Source organism: Leucoraja erinacea, chromosome 22 (assembly GCF_028641065.1).
Source record: "Leucoraja erinacea ecotype New England chromosome 22, Leri_hhj_1, whole genome shotgun sequence".
NCBI classification, from domain to species: Eukaryota; Metazoa; Chordata; class Chondrichthyes; order Rajiformes; family Rajidae; genus Leucoraja; species Leucoraja erinaceus.
Genome location: NC_073398.1, coordinates 7159877 through 7174544, shown reverse-complemented (window position 1 = coordinate 7174544; position 14668 = coordinate 7159877). Strand labels below are relative to the sequence as shown.

The 14668-nt window shown below is 46.1% G+C and overlaps 1 protein-coding gene across 1 annotated transcript; it reads left to right on the top strand.

The window, feature by feature from the left end:
- The first annotated feature begins 2588 nt into the window (after positions 1–2588).
- spx (spexin hormone) lies at positions 2589–14376 on the top strand. The gene is made up of 5 exons (XM_055652862.1): positions 2589–3264; positions 3366–3423; positions 6751–6813; positions 8869–8996; positions 13861–14376. The coding sequence occupies exons 1-5, from the start codon at positions 3127–3129 to the stop codon at positions 13972–13974; spliced, it is 501 nt and encodes a 166-aa protein (XP_055508837.1). The 5' UTR covers positions 2589–3126; the 3' UTR covers positions 13975–14376.
- Positions 14377–14668: the final 292 nt, after the last annotated feature.

Genomic DNA, 14668 nt, shown 5'->3' with positions numbered 1-14668 from the left:
TTGCCCCACTTTTGCATCCTCTCCCTTCACAAGGGGCAGTATTAGAGGCCAATTAACTTACATTAATCACTCTTCCCACCAATCTGTACACCTTTGGGATTTGGGAGGAAACCAGAGCAGGTGGAGGAAACTCCACACAGACAGCACCCGGGTCTCCGGCGCTGTGAGGCAGCGGCACTACCCGCTGTACTGTCCATGGAACACACCACGGTAATGGTGATATCCGTGATAGGGAAAGACCAGGTCAACTAGATACAAGATACTAGATACATTGCCTTTACACATCTCTCCCAAACTTCTCCGCTACTGAAAACAAAGTGTTCTCTCTTTCCCCGTTCTGATGAAAGGTCGTCAATCTGAGTCAGACTGCGTCTGACTTGCTGAGTTACTCCAGCATTGTGTGTCTATCTTGAGTATTTCCAACGTTGGTTGTTTTTTATTTCAAGATTCCAGCATCTGCAGTTATTTTTGAATCGCACCTCCGACTTCTGAATGAACCAACACAATTATAAACTGAACATATTTTAAAATGATACAATTTCTCTTTTAGTTGCCTGTGTTAGGATGAGCCCTCTGCCTCAGAGGGCGGTGGAGGCAGGTTCTCTGGATGCTTTCAAGAGAGAGCTAAGTCGGGCTCTTAAAAATAGCGGAGTCAGGGGATATGGGGAGAAGGCAGGAACGGAGTACTGATTGTGGATGATCAGCCATGATCACATTGAATGGCGGTGCTGGCTCGAAGGGCCGAATGGCCTACCCCTGCACCTATTGTCTATTGAATTAGAAAGCCAACAGGGACCAAGATGACAAAGAGTTATTGACTGTTTCCCTCACAAGTACTGAGTGCCGCCAGCATTTTGTGTTTTAATTGTGCAGTGACCCAAGATCAGAGACACCAGATCATAGATTGGTACAGCATCTAAACAGGCCCTTCGGCCCAACTCGTCCACACTAACCAAGATGCTCCATCAGCACCAGTCCCACATTCCCGCGTTTGGCCCATACCCCTCCAAACCTTTCCTATCCATGATGTACCTGCCCAATGTCATTTAAATGTTGGTTAAATGTCTAGTACCTGCCTCAACTACCTCCCCTGGCAGCTCATACCTACATTATATATAAAGTTGCTCCCCGTGTTCCTATCTTACCCCTCTCACTTTAAATCTGCACCCTCTAGTTCTTGATTCCCCGCTCCAGGACAAGGGTGCAGTGCATTCACCCTATCTATTCCTCCTGATAATATCATATCTGCAATAAATATACCATATAAAACGATAATAGCTGTAACATCACACGCTCCAGTGCGCTTCCCGTTCGCAGAAGGGTCCCGACCCCAAGCGCTGTCTGCCCATTTCCGTCCACAGATGCTGCCTGTCTGTCTGGCCCGCTGAGTACCTTCTCCCACATCCCAACGATGTGCGGGTTTGTAAGTTAAGACCCTCTGTAAATTACACCCCTGGTGTGAACGTGGGATAACATAACATAGTGGTGAATGGTGATCATGGGCTGAAGGGCCTCTTTTCGATGACCCCAAAGCGCTGTCTGCCCATTTCCGTCCACAGATGCTGCCTGTCTGGCCCGCTGAGTACCTTCTCCCACATCCCAAAGATGTGCGGGTCTGTATGTTAAGACCCTCTGTAAATTACACCCCTGGTGTGAACGTGGGATAACATAACATAGTGTGAATGGTGATCGATGGGCTGAAGGGCCTCTTTTCATGCTGTAATCTAAACTAAACCGAACTAAGTTGCATTTTCAACAGCGCATCAGTTAAGACCACCACCAGTGCAGTCAGTTAAGACCACCAGTTTGTAGAATGAAACTGCAGATGCAGACACAACGTGGAAGAAGCACCTCAGTGGGTCAGGCAGCATCTCTGGAGGAAAGGGATGCCTGACGTTTTGTTTTGTCCAAGATTCAATTGTCTGAATCTTCAGATGTCTGCAGAAGGGTCTCGACGAGGCGTCACCCATCCGTCTTTCTCCAGAGATGCTGCCTGACCCGCTGAGTTAGTCCAGCACTGTGTGTCTGGTTAAAACCCCCTCTGCTAAACGTGGCAGCATTGCTTCACTGGACAGCCAGTCAAGTCTCGTCCGAGACAGTTGACGTCGCGGTGAGAAGGGCTGCAGGGTTAACTCGGCAACTCTCCCGCGACCCCTCAACCCCCCTCGGTGTCTTCAGCTCCAAGATTGACAAGTGGCCCCTTCGGAGAAGAAAGGGAGCGCATTTATAGAGGGCAATGCAGCGGGCAGCAACAAACGCCACTTAACCTGCAACGCGGAGCCAAGTACGAATATGAAGGTGAGTGAGAGGGAGATGGAGAGAGAGAGGGGGGAGAAAGAGAAGAGAGAGAGAGAAAGAGAGATGAGAAAGAGAGAGAGAGAGAGAGAGAGAAAGAGAGGAGAAAGAAAGAAAGAAAGAGAGAGAGAAAGAGAGAGGAAAGAGTGAATGAGTGTGTGTGCGTGTGTGAGTGAGTGTGTGTGTGTGAGTGTGTAAGTGAGAGAGACTGAGAGCACTACTGCTCCATCCTATTGAAAAATATTAGCACAGTGCTGGGGTAACTCAGCGGGCTGTGTGTATATGTAAACCAACGTCTGCCGTTCCTTCTATCTCCATTCGTTAAAGATTATCCCTCTCTCACTGAATCTTCCTTGCAAACGATCTTCCTACCAAAGTCTAAACTTCTGGTTAAGAGCCACGGTCTTTCTTGGAGTTTCTTTTGCGAAATATATTTTGCTTGTAATTCAGCGTGGACTCGGTGGGCCGAAGGGCCTCTTTCCATTTGACTGGGTGACGCTTCGGGTGGAGACCTCTGAAGATTCAGACAATTGAAGCCAAGTCTGATCTTGGACAAAACAAAACGTCTTAACTAAACTAAATTAAATTAAACTAAACTAAACTCAACTAAGTGCAGCTGCATTTTCAACAGCGCATCAGTAAAGTCAAACAGTTAAGACAAACTGTGTAGAAACTGAAGGTGCTGGCTTATACCGAAGATAGATACAAAGTGCTGGAGTAACTCAGCGGGACAAGCAGCATCTCTGGAGGAAAGGGATGGGTGGCATTTGAGAAAGTGGGATAACATAGAACTAGTGAACGGGTGATCGCTGCTCGGCTCCGACTCGGTGGATGAAGTTTCCACGCTGTATGTCTAAACTAAACGGAATGATTTATTCTGTTGTGCAGGGTCTGGGGACGGTCACGGTTCAAGGCCTGCTCCTGTTTTTCGTGTCTTCGTACCTTGTACAATCTCGGGACGTCGCCCAGGTACTGCCGCGGTTGTTAATCCAGCTGATCATACTCTCACCTCACACCCCCGCCCCACGGTTGTACTTGATGCTAACGCCATTGTGTTTCTTCCTCACTAGGGTCACTTCCAGAGACGCAACTGGACCCCTCAAGCAATATTGTACCTGAAAGGCGCACGTAAGTCAAAACCTAAAGATCCAATTCTCTTTACATACCTCCGTTTACATAGAACGGTAAACTGATACGACATAGGAACAGAATTAGACCATTCGGCCCATCGAGTCTGCTCCGCCATTTGATCATGGCTGATCTATCTTTCCCTCTCAACCCCATTCTCCTGCCTTCTCCCTGTAACCTCTGTCACACAAAAGTATAGTACAGTACAGGAACAGGCCCTTCGGCCCACAATGTTTGTGCTGAACATGATGCCAAGCCCAACTCTCACGTGCCTGCACCTACTTCACATTTCCCAATTTCCCTGCACGTTCTGTGTAAAATAAGTTGCCTGGTAAATCTAAAGTCCCCCTCTCTCACTTATGTGACGGCCTTATGTCTTCTCGCTTTCCACATTTCTAACCTGGGGGGGGGGGGGGAGATAAACAATAGACAATAGATGCAGGAGTAGGTCATTGGGCTCTTCGAGCCAGCACCGCCATTCAATGTGATCATTGGCTGATCATCCACAATCAGTACCCCGTTAATCAGATCCCGACTATCTCCCCTACCCATGCCTTTCACGGTTGTATAGACTTCCATCAGGTTTTGTGCTGAACCCGTGTCAAGACCAACTGTTATCTGCCAGCACATAATCAATATCACTCCAAGACTGGATAGACTCGGCTTGTACTCGCTAGAATTTAGAAGATTGAGGGGGGATCTTATAGAAACTTACAAAATTCTTAATGGGTTGGACAGGCTAAGATGCAGGAAGATTGTTCCCGATGTTGGAGAAGTCCAGAACAAGGAGTCACAGTTTAAGGATAAGGGGGGAAGTATTTTAGGACCGAGATGAGAAAAACATTTTTCACACAGAGAATGGTGAATCTCTGGAATTCTCTGCCACAGAAGGTGGTTGAGGCCAGTTCATTGGCTATATTTAAGAGGGAGTTAGATGTGGCCTTTGTGGCTAAGGGGTATGGAGAGAAGGCAGGTACGGGATACTGAGTTGGATGATCAGCCATGATCATATTGAATTGTGGTGCAGGCTCGAAGGGCCGAATGGCCTACTCCTGCACCTAATTTCTATGTTTCTATGTTTCTAATACCTGCATATCCGTTTGTCTATCCAAAGATCTCTTCAATGCCGCTATGTTTCCGCTTCCACCGCCAGCCCTGGAAGCGCATTCCAGGCACTCGTGTGTAAAAAAAAAAGAAATGTCCCACACATCTCCCCTACCCTACTTGCCCCTAGCTTGAAGCGTTGCCTTAGAGAATTTGTTTTATTTCCATTCTGGGGAAAAGCATCTGACTGTCAACCCTGTCTATACCTCTCATAGTTTTATATACTTCTATCGGGTCCCCTCAACCCCCGGCGCTCCGGAGAAAACAATCCACGTCTGACTCACCTCTATCACCCTCTATCCTGGCATCATTCTGGTAAACCTCCTCTGCGCCCCTCTCCCAGCCGCCGTATCCTTCTTGTAATAGAGCGATCGGAACTATATGCAATACCCCTAACCAAAGCCCTATAAAGCTGCATAAAGTTTAATTTAAGTTGAAGTTTAATGAGCAGGATTGTAAGTCAGTAATCGCGTGGTACACAAAGTGCTGGAGTAACGCAGTGGGTCAGGCAGCATCTCTGGAGGACATGGATGGGTGACGTTTCAGGTCGGAACCCTTCTTCAGACCTATCCATTCCCTCCACAGATGCTGCCTGACCCGCTGAGTTACTCCAGAACTTTGCATTCGACGCAAGATTCTAGCACATGCAGTTCCTCCCGTCTCCTCTTAATTTATGAGGTTTAAAATGATTAAATTAAATTATATCCGTTCTTTACGAGTTGACACACGTTAGAGTTAGATTGGAGGCACAATGAACTGTAGATGCTGGATCCAAAGAAGGGTTTCGAACCGAAACGCCACCCATTCCTTCTCTCCAGAGACGCTGCCTGTCCCGCTGAGTTACTCCAGCATTGTGCATCTGCTGTAAATGCTGGAATATTGAGCAAAACATAAAGTGCTGGAGGAACTCTATGGGTCAGGCAGCATTTGCGGAAGGAATGGACAGGCGATGTTTCAGGTTGGGACCGTTCTTCAGACTGATGGAATAGGAGAACCGCCCAACTCTCCCCCCACCCCCCACCTTTATTCCATTGGTGTGCAGAAGGGTCCCGACCCGAAACGCCGTCTGTCCATTCCCTCCACTGATGCTGCCGGACCCACCGAGTTCCTCCAGCACTTTGCTCTTTGCTCTAAAGTACTATTACTACCTGTCCCTATCAATGGAGTATTGGGCGTGGAAGAAACGTTGTTTTAGAATTCCTGGTGATTTGAGATACATGGTCGATTTGCAATTAATTATATCACTAGCTTCAATCTACACACACAATTTACACTAGATCCCAAATAATTATCTGTGTAGGAAGGAACTGCAGATGCTGGTTTAAACCGAAGATAGACACAGACAAGTGGAGTCACTCGGCGGGTCAGGCAGCATCTCTGGAGAGAAGGAATGGGTGACGTTTCAGGTCGAGACCCTTCTTCAGACGCTTCTCGACCCGAAATATCATCCATTCCTTCTCTCCAGGGATGCAGCCTGTACCGCTGAGATACTCCAGTTTTTGTGTCTATCTTCGGTTTAAACCAGCATCTGCAGTTCATTCTTACACATTCGAGAGAAAACGAATAGATGGCGTTTCGGGTCGACAGTCTGAAGAAGGGTCTCGACCCAAAACGTAACCTATTCTTAAATAATTATTTATTGCGACGAGAAAGACTGGGTTAGATTAGATTTACTTTGTACTGTTCTAACTAGTACTCGCGATTACCTACAGAGAGTGAATGCATTTCTGCGTTGCGAAGTAGTCACGTTTAGCCAAAAGGCTTGAAAGTTAGTACATGGATTTAAACTCGCTAGTTACAATTACAAATGATGTCGCGTAAATGATGCGCAAATGACGCCCAAGTGGGACAGGCCCTTAAGTAAACGTCATTCCCCGAACTTCAACTGGCGCTTGGCGTCAATGAATGCAAAGAGACGGATAATTCAAGGGCAGGTATAAATATCTCTTGGGAAAACTGCCACAAGGAATCTCTTCCAAGAAATCGTTTCAGAATTCGCACCGTCCACAATCTGATCTTAAAAAAAGTTTCTAGTGAAAGTTCAGGAAATTTCACGGGGTGTTAAGTTTCTAGTGAAAGTGCAGGAAATGCAAAATAGTTGTTTTTAAAGACACGGGGCGCTGGAGTAACCGAGCGGGTCAGGCAGCATCTCCGGAGAACATGGATAGGCGACGTTTCGGGTCGGGACCCATTTTCACCCAGTTTCAAACTTCTGCTTTACAGAGGGACGGCGATTCATAGCGGACGATGGAAAAGACAGCGACCTCTTTGAGAAAATAGATATCGGTAAGAGGCAGAGGAGAGATGGAGACACGAGGAACTGCAGGTGCTGGGATCTTGAGCAAAACGCCAAAGTGCTGGAGGAACTCAGCGGGTCAGGCAGCATCTGTGGAGGGAAATTGACAGGCGACTTTTGGGGTCGGGACCCTTCTTCGGTGATGGAGAAGGGGGGGAGGGGGGGGTGGGGGGGGTTGGAAAAGAAAGTTGTGGGAAGAGCAAAGCTGGCATGCGATAAGTGGATAGAGGTGAGGGGGGGTGATTGACAAATGGGTGGACAAAAGCCAGAGGTGAAAATGAGACAAAAGGATGTGAGATAAGAAGAAAAGAGGCGTGAAATGTAAAACCAGAGGGAGGGATACAGGTGGAAGGGGATGGCTAGGGGGAGGTGGAGAGGTATTAGTTCAAATTGGAGGATTCAAGGGCCTGTCCCACTTGGGCGTCATTTTCGCGTCATGCAGATGGCGCGCAAAGATTTTGTGCACCGCAAAATCCTGGGGGTGCCGCGCGCATCGTGCGTCTTGACGCGAAAATGATGTTGCGTAAATGACGCGCAAATGGCGCCCAAGTGGGACAGGCCCTTGTTCATACCATTGGGTTGTAAGCTATAACCTGTGAATTGGAGAAGTGTTTTATAGTAAGAGTCAGCACATTTTAATAATGTTCTGCATTCTACATGTAATAAAAATGAAGTTCAGCGGGTCAGGCAGCATCTCTGGCTAATTGAGGAGCCACGTTGTGGTACATAGACACTGTTGCCGCCACCGGCCACTGTCTTAGATAAAAGGGAAGAATGGCAGCTCGTCATGAGGATAATAGATTCAGGACTGGACATGGCCCCTGCTTGGCCAGCCTTCACAAATGGGGCAGCAGTCCAACCCCACAGTGTGCTTGTGGAGAGCAGCAAACAATGCAACACATCATTGAAGCATGCCCTCAACAAAGACTCAAAGGAGGACTTGTCGCCCTTCATACAACAGATCAAGAGGCAACTGCTTGGCTAAAGGACTTTGCATTCGCTAAATAAAAATGAGGATAACCAAGAAACTGCAGGCACTGGTTTACAAAAGAAAAGACACAAAGTGCTGGACTAACTAGTTTGTGGAATTCTCTGCCTCAGAGGGTGGTGGAGGCAGGTTCTCTGGATGCTTTCAAGAAAGTTAGATAAATAGCGGAGTCATGGGATATGGGGAGAAGGCAGGAACGGAGTACTGATTGGGGATGATTAGCCATGATTACATTGAATGGCGGTGCTGGCTCGAAGGGCCTACTCCTGCACCTATTGTCTATTGTCTATTGTCATAACCCAGCGGAACGGGCAGCATCTCTGGAGAACATGGATAGGTGACATTTCGGGTTGGGACCCTTCTTCAGACTGAAGAAGAGTCTTGACCCAAAACGTCATCTATACATTCCCTCCAGAGATGCTGCCTGGCCCACTGAGTTACTCCAGCACTTTGTGTCTACCTTCTGCATTCTACATGTGTAGGGAGGAACTGCAGATGTTGGTTTACATCGAAGATAGACACAAAATGCTGGAGTAACTCAGCGGGTTAGGCAGCATCTCTGGAGAAAAGGAATAGGTGACCTTTGGGGTCGAGATGCTGTACTTTGCATGCTGTACTTTGGTATTGCAGTAGATGGGATAGACTTGAGAGTCCGAATGGCCTACTCCCACTCCTCTGTTCTAACAGATTAGCAGTAAAAAGTCATTCTCCAACAGTCAATGGTGCAATTATCACATATACAACAGAAAAGCACAATGTATTTTGCATATACAGTATCACACATGCGGATGCCACCATTTTTGGTGCCATTATTCCAGGTCCATAGTCGGGTCGGCCCATTTGGCCGTCTTTGTGTTTGCAGGGTTGCCTCCTGCAGCCGACCTTTGAGGCGCTGTAGGTATTAACCCGGTTCACCCTTCCACTGGCCCACGCTCCTCACATCCGACAGCATCTCCAGCCCCCTCCCTGTTACACTGACCGACGAACCTTTGGGCGGGTTCTCGGTCCTACGGGTTCATGCAGATTCAATAATAGGTGTTCTTTATTCTTCTGTCAGAAACCAGAAGCCAAAACACCAACCCGTCATCCCTGTCAGAAGCAATGGCAGTCCTCCTTGCTTCGGTGAGACAGGCACAAGAGGGCAAGTACGTTGGCAAGCGGTCTACAAGCTCACTGCACTCTGAGGTACGTGAAACAGCAAAGCCCCAAGATATATATAGAGAGAACGGTGAGACAAAGGAAAAACCCACAGCAGACCATTCATCAGTAAAACACCAAATGCTGGAGGAACTCAAAGAGTCAGGCAGCATCTGTGTTGGGAAATGGGCCAGTGTCTGAAGAAAAGTTTGAAGGTCGTTCCCGACCCGAAACGTCGCCCGTCCACCCCACAGATGTTGCCCGACCCGCTGAGTTCTTCCAGCAATTCGCATTTTACTCAAGTTTCTATCATCTGTTCTTCCGTGTGTGTCCATTTTGCTGCCCCATTGTGAAATCTCCCCAAAGTATGCCGACTTTGTAAGAGCTTCCCCTTCTCTCTCCAATGGGAGTTCTGTGAGACCCTCTCACACTGCTGTCTACTCCGTGATGACCGAGCCTGAAGAAGAGTCCCAACCAGAAACATCGCCTGACCATTCCCTCCACGGTTGCTGCCCGACCCGTTGAATTCCTCCAGCACTTTGTGCTTTTCTCACGATTCCTGCATATTGCAGTTTCTTGTGAAGACGGTTCACTAGGCTGTTCATTGTAGTTTAGGCAGCAGCAGGCAGTAATGTTAATTGCTGAGAATATTCAATTTCATGTTATACAATAGATTCAAAATGATATACATTTGCAAACACAAATTAAATATGATGCAATGATGAAGCAGTGTCTGATTATTCAGAGACTAAATGATGGCAGAGCAGACTCGATGGGCCGATTGGCTTAAATCTGTACCTATGTTTTATGACCTTGTCTTATTCGGAAATACTGATGGTTCGGCAACTAGCCCTTAGAACAGGAACAGGCCCTTCGGCCCACAATGTCCATGCCAACCATGATGCCATTAATCTAATCTCCTCTGCCCGCAAATAATCTATATCCCTCCATTCCCTGCACCACCACCCCTGGGAGCACGTTCCAAGCATCCACCACTCTCTGTATAAAAACATGCCCCGCACAACCATCTCACCTTAAAGCTATGCCCTCTAGTCCTTGACATTTCCATGTGTTTAAGAAGGAACTGCAGATGCTGGAAGATCGAAGGTACACAAAAATGCTGGAGAAACTCAGCGGGTGCAGCAGCATCTATGGAGCGAAGGAGACAGGCAACGTTTCGGGCCAAATCCGTTCTTCAGACTGATCGAAGGAGATAGGATGGAAACGTTGCTTATCTCCTTCGCTCCATAGATGCTGCTGCACCCGCTGAGTTTCTCCAGCATTTTTGTGTACCTTGACATTTCCATCCTGGGAAATGGTGCGGGATGTATTATACCACTGTGTCATGTGTAAAATAAGTGCGTTTGGAAAATAACAGGAGCTTCATCCAATATCCTGTTCATCCATCACAAGCAAAGTGCCGGATTATTGGAATTTTTCCATATTGTGGTAATTCTAGTGTAAGGCCAAAAGATACAAAGTGCTGGAGTTTACTCAGCGGGTCAGGCAGCATCTCTGGAGAACATGGATAGGTGATGTTTTGGGTCAGGGACGTTCCACAGCATGTTGTGTCCTTTTGTGTAAACCTGCTTCTATAGTTCCTTGTTTCAAGCATAAGGCTGCAGTTGCCTCATGTAAATGAAATTTACACCGGGGATTCTTACAGCAGTTAATGTGTGAAGTTGTGATCTCCCCCATCACTGGAAGGGTGTGGAGGCTTTGGAGAGGGTGCAGATGAGATTTATCAGAATGTTGCCTGGATGAGAGGGTATTAGCTATGAGGAGAGGTTGGACAGACTTGGATAGACACAAAATGCTGGAGTAACTCAGCGGGACAGGTAGCATCTCTGGATAGAAGGAATGGGTGACATTTCGGATCGAGACCCTTCTTCTGACTGAGAGTCAGTGGGAGAGGGAGACACAGAGATAAGGAAGGGTAAGGTGTGAAAACGAGATGTCAAAATAGATGAGATGAAGGAAAATGTAGGAAAAAAATCATTGTTAGTCTTGGGTTGTATTATCTGGGACAACGGAGGTTGAAGGGAGACTGGCTAGACGTATATAAAATAATGAGAGGCATAGACAGGGTAGACAGTCAGAACCCTGTATCCCTGGCTGGAAATGTCAAAGACTAGTAGGCATGGTTATAAGATGATAGGGGCAAAATTTAAAAGTTATGTGTGGGGCACTTTATACACAAGGCGTGGTGGGTCCCTGGAACGTGCTGCAGGGGTGGTGATGGAGGCAGATATGATGGTGGCGTTTGAGAGTTTTTTAGATAGACACATGGATACGTGAGGAATGGAGGCTATGGACCATGTGCAGACAGAGAGGATTAGTTAAAATTGGCATCATGTTTAGCACAGACATTGTGGGCCGATGGGCCTGTTCTTGTACTGTACCATTCCATGTTCTATGTAATAGGAGATGGGATAACCTTGACCAGAAATTGTGAATTAGAAGAAAAGTGTTTGATACGATGTTGTGAAGATCCAGAATTACACTTGAATTTTGAACATGTCGAATTGTAAGAGTCATAGATTCATACAGCAGGGCAACAGGTCTGTCAGCCCGACTCATCCATGCTGCCAATTCTGTACCTAGTAGGAGTGGGGAGAAGAAGGGACAAGTCTTTCATTTTGTTGGCTGCTTCTCTGAGACACTGTGAAGCATAGATGGAGCCAGTGGTGGGGAGTCTGGGTTGTGTGATGGACTGGACTACATGTACAACTCTCTGTAATTTCTATGTGTAAGAAAGAACTGCAGATGCTGGTAAAATCGAAGGTAGACACAAAATGCTGGAGTAACTCAGCGGGTTAGGCAGCATCTATGGAGAGAAGAAATGGTAGAGATTTCGGGTCGAGACCCTTCTTCAGGCTAATGTCAGGCTGACCAGCGATCCCCGCACATTAAAACTATCCTACACATTAGTGACAATTATAATAATGATACAAGTATTTACAATTATACCAAGCCAATTAGCCTACAAACCTGTACGTCTTTGTAGTGTGGAGGAAACTGGAGATCCCAGAGAAAACCCACGCAGGTCACGGGGAGAATGTATAAACTCCGTACAGGCATCACCCATAGTCAGAATTGAACCTGGGGAGGCAGCAACTCTACCGCTGTGCCACCATGCCGCACCCATGTAGACAAATTCTCATACCTTCGAGGATCACCACCACTTGTATGAATTGGTCCTAATAGTGCTAGTCTGTAAATATTGAACATGGAAATAGCAATAGATGTGACGTTGAGAGGATATAAGGCTGTAGGATATTCAGATGTGGCAAATAAAACCGAGTGCACAGAAGTATGAGATGATACATTTTGTTGCAATGATTTATGCTAAATTGTATCATGTTAAACAGGATCTGAAGGGTCCCGACCTGAAATATATGGGGTGGGGAGAGAGAGAGAAAGCTGGAAAAGAGAGGTGGGGAATTCTGCCCCCGTCAGACTAAGGGTCCCAACCTGAAACGTCACCTGTTCATTCCCCTCCACAGATGTTGCCTGACCTGCTGAGTTTCCCCACCACATTGTGTTTAGAATAATACTTGAAGTATTATTTTTAATAAGTGTTTGCGTTTTCTTTAAACATTAACATATGCGGTATTGTGGATGGTGAGGATGATTATCAAAAAGTGCAGCAGGATCTTGATCGGTTTCGACAGGTGGGCTGAGGAATTATTGATGGACTTTAATACAGAGAAAGGTGAGCTATTGTATTTTTGGAAATCTAACATGAGCAGGATCTTCACAGTGAACAGCAGGGCTCCGGGGAGTGTTGTAGAGCAGAGGGATTTAGGAGTGCAGGTACATAGTTCCTTGAAAGTGGTGTTACAGGTAGATAGCGAGGTCAAGAAGGCTATCGGCACATTGTCCCTAATCAGTGAGAGTATTGAGTATAGGTTGGGTTTTATGTTGCAGTTGAACAAGACATTGGCGAGTCTGCATTGGTGAGTATTGTGTTCAGTTTTGGCCACCCTCTTATAGGAAATATGTTGTTAAGCTGGAAAGGGTACAGAGAAGATTTTAGGATGTGACCAGGACCCGATGGCTTGAGCTACAAGGAGAGGTTGGGCAGGTTAGGACTATTCCTTGGAACACAGGTGTCCGAGGAGTGATATTATAGAGGGGTATAAGCTCATGAGGGGAATAGATAGGGTAAATGAGTCTTTTACCCAAGGTAGAGGAATCACGAACCAAAGGACTTAAGGTGAGAAGGGAAAGATTTAATAGAAACCCGAGAGGCAACTTTTTCCATGCAGAGGGTGGTGGGTATATGGAACAAACTGCCAGAGAAGGTAGCTGAGCCAAGTACTAGACTTTAATTAGACTTAGTTTCCCCCACACTGTTGAGTGCATTGGACAGCAAGCTTTCGCCATTCTGTTTGGTTATGTGCGACATCTACCACCCTCGATAGGCTTGCGTCTCGGGCTTCCAAATCCTTCTGGATTATAACTTTTATATGTGGCCCTTGTGGCTAAAGGGATCGGGGGGTATGGTGAGAAGGCAGGTACAGGATACCGAGTTGGATGATCAGCCATTATCATATTGAATGGCAGTGCAGGCTCGAAGGGCCGAATGGCCTACTCCTGCACCTATTTTCTATGTCTATGTTTCTATAACAACACTTAAAATACATTTGGATAGAGACATGGATTGGAAATGATTAAAGGTGTGGGTCAAACGCAGGCAGGTGGGATTTGCTTTGATAGGCATCTTGAGCTAGTTGGGGGAGATGTAGATGGGGACATTTTGGTTGGCTTGGGCAAGTTGGGCTGAAGGGAGTGTTTCCGTGCTTGAAGACTCTAATACATTCAACTCAACTTGCAGGTCACCTATTGTAATTAAACACCGACGTCTACAAGTTATCCCCTGTAACCTGTAACTCTTTTGAAATTACAGATGAGGATGAGGAAAGTAAACAGTAGTATGTCTGAGAAGAGAATCCAAACGGGAGAAAAACACTCGAAATACTTGGACTTCTGCCGAGTTTCCCTTGTTGAGCCATTAGATTAGACTTCATCTTTGTGCTATTTAACTCTGCTGGCACAAAAGAATGTATGCAAGTTATTCTTTACAATGTACATGGTTATGGATATACAACATTTGGATTATCCACTTGTATTGTCGACCAGCGATCCCCACACTTGTATTGTCGACCAGCGATCCCCACACTTGTATTGTAGCTGTTTAATGGATTAAAAAGCTTTCAGCTTCTTAAAAGCTAATTATTTTTGCCAAGTATCATTTTCAGCCATCGTTGATTCAAGTTTAAAACACAGCTTCAAAGTAGGAAATCAAAAATATGTTATCACTCAATTTTTTATACTATTTCAAATGATCTTCTGTTCAAAATATGAAACATGATTTTGTAATAATAAAACAATTCTGATAACATTCACAGTCTGCCATTTCACTAAAGCATAATCACAAAAATTAAAAATGTGTGAATTTTAAAGTATTTCCTGTTTTTTTTTAATTGACATATTTCGCTTGGGCAGCTTACTCCTCAGCGGTGCTACCTACCAGCTTAGTCCTCAGCGGTGCTACCTACCAGCTTAGTCCTCAGCGGTGCTACCTACCAGCTTAGTCCTCAGCGGTATCTACCAAGTGCTGTGCGATATCATAAACTACGATTGAGGTGTTACAGTTGTAATCATATTGACTTCTCTAACTTCAAGTAACCCTTGCTTTCTCTTCCTCTCCATCC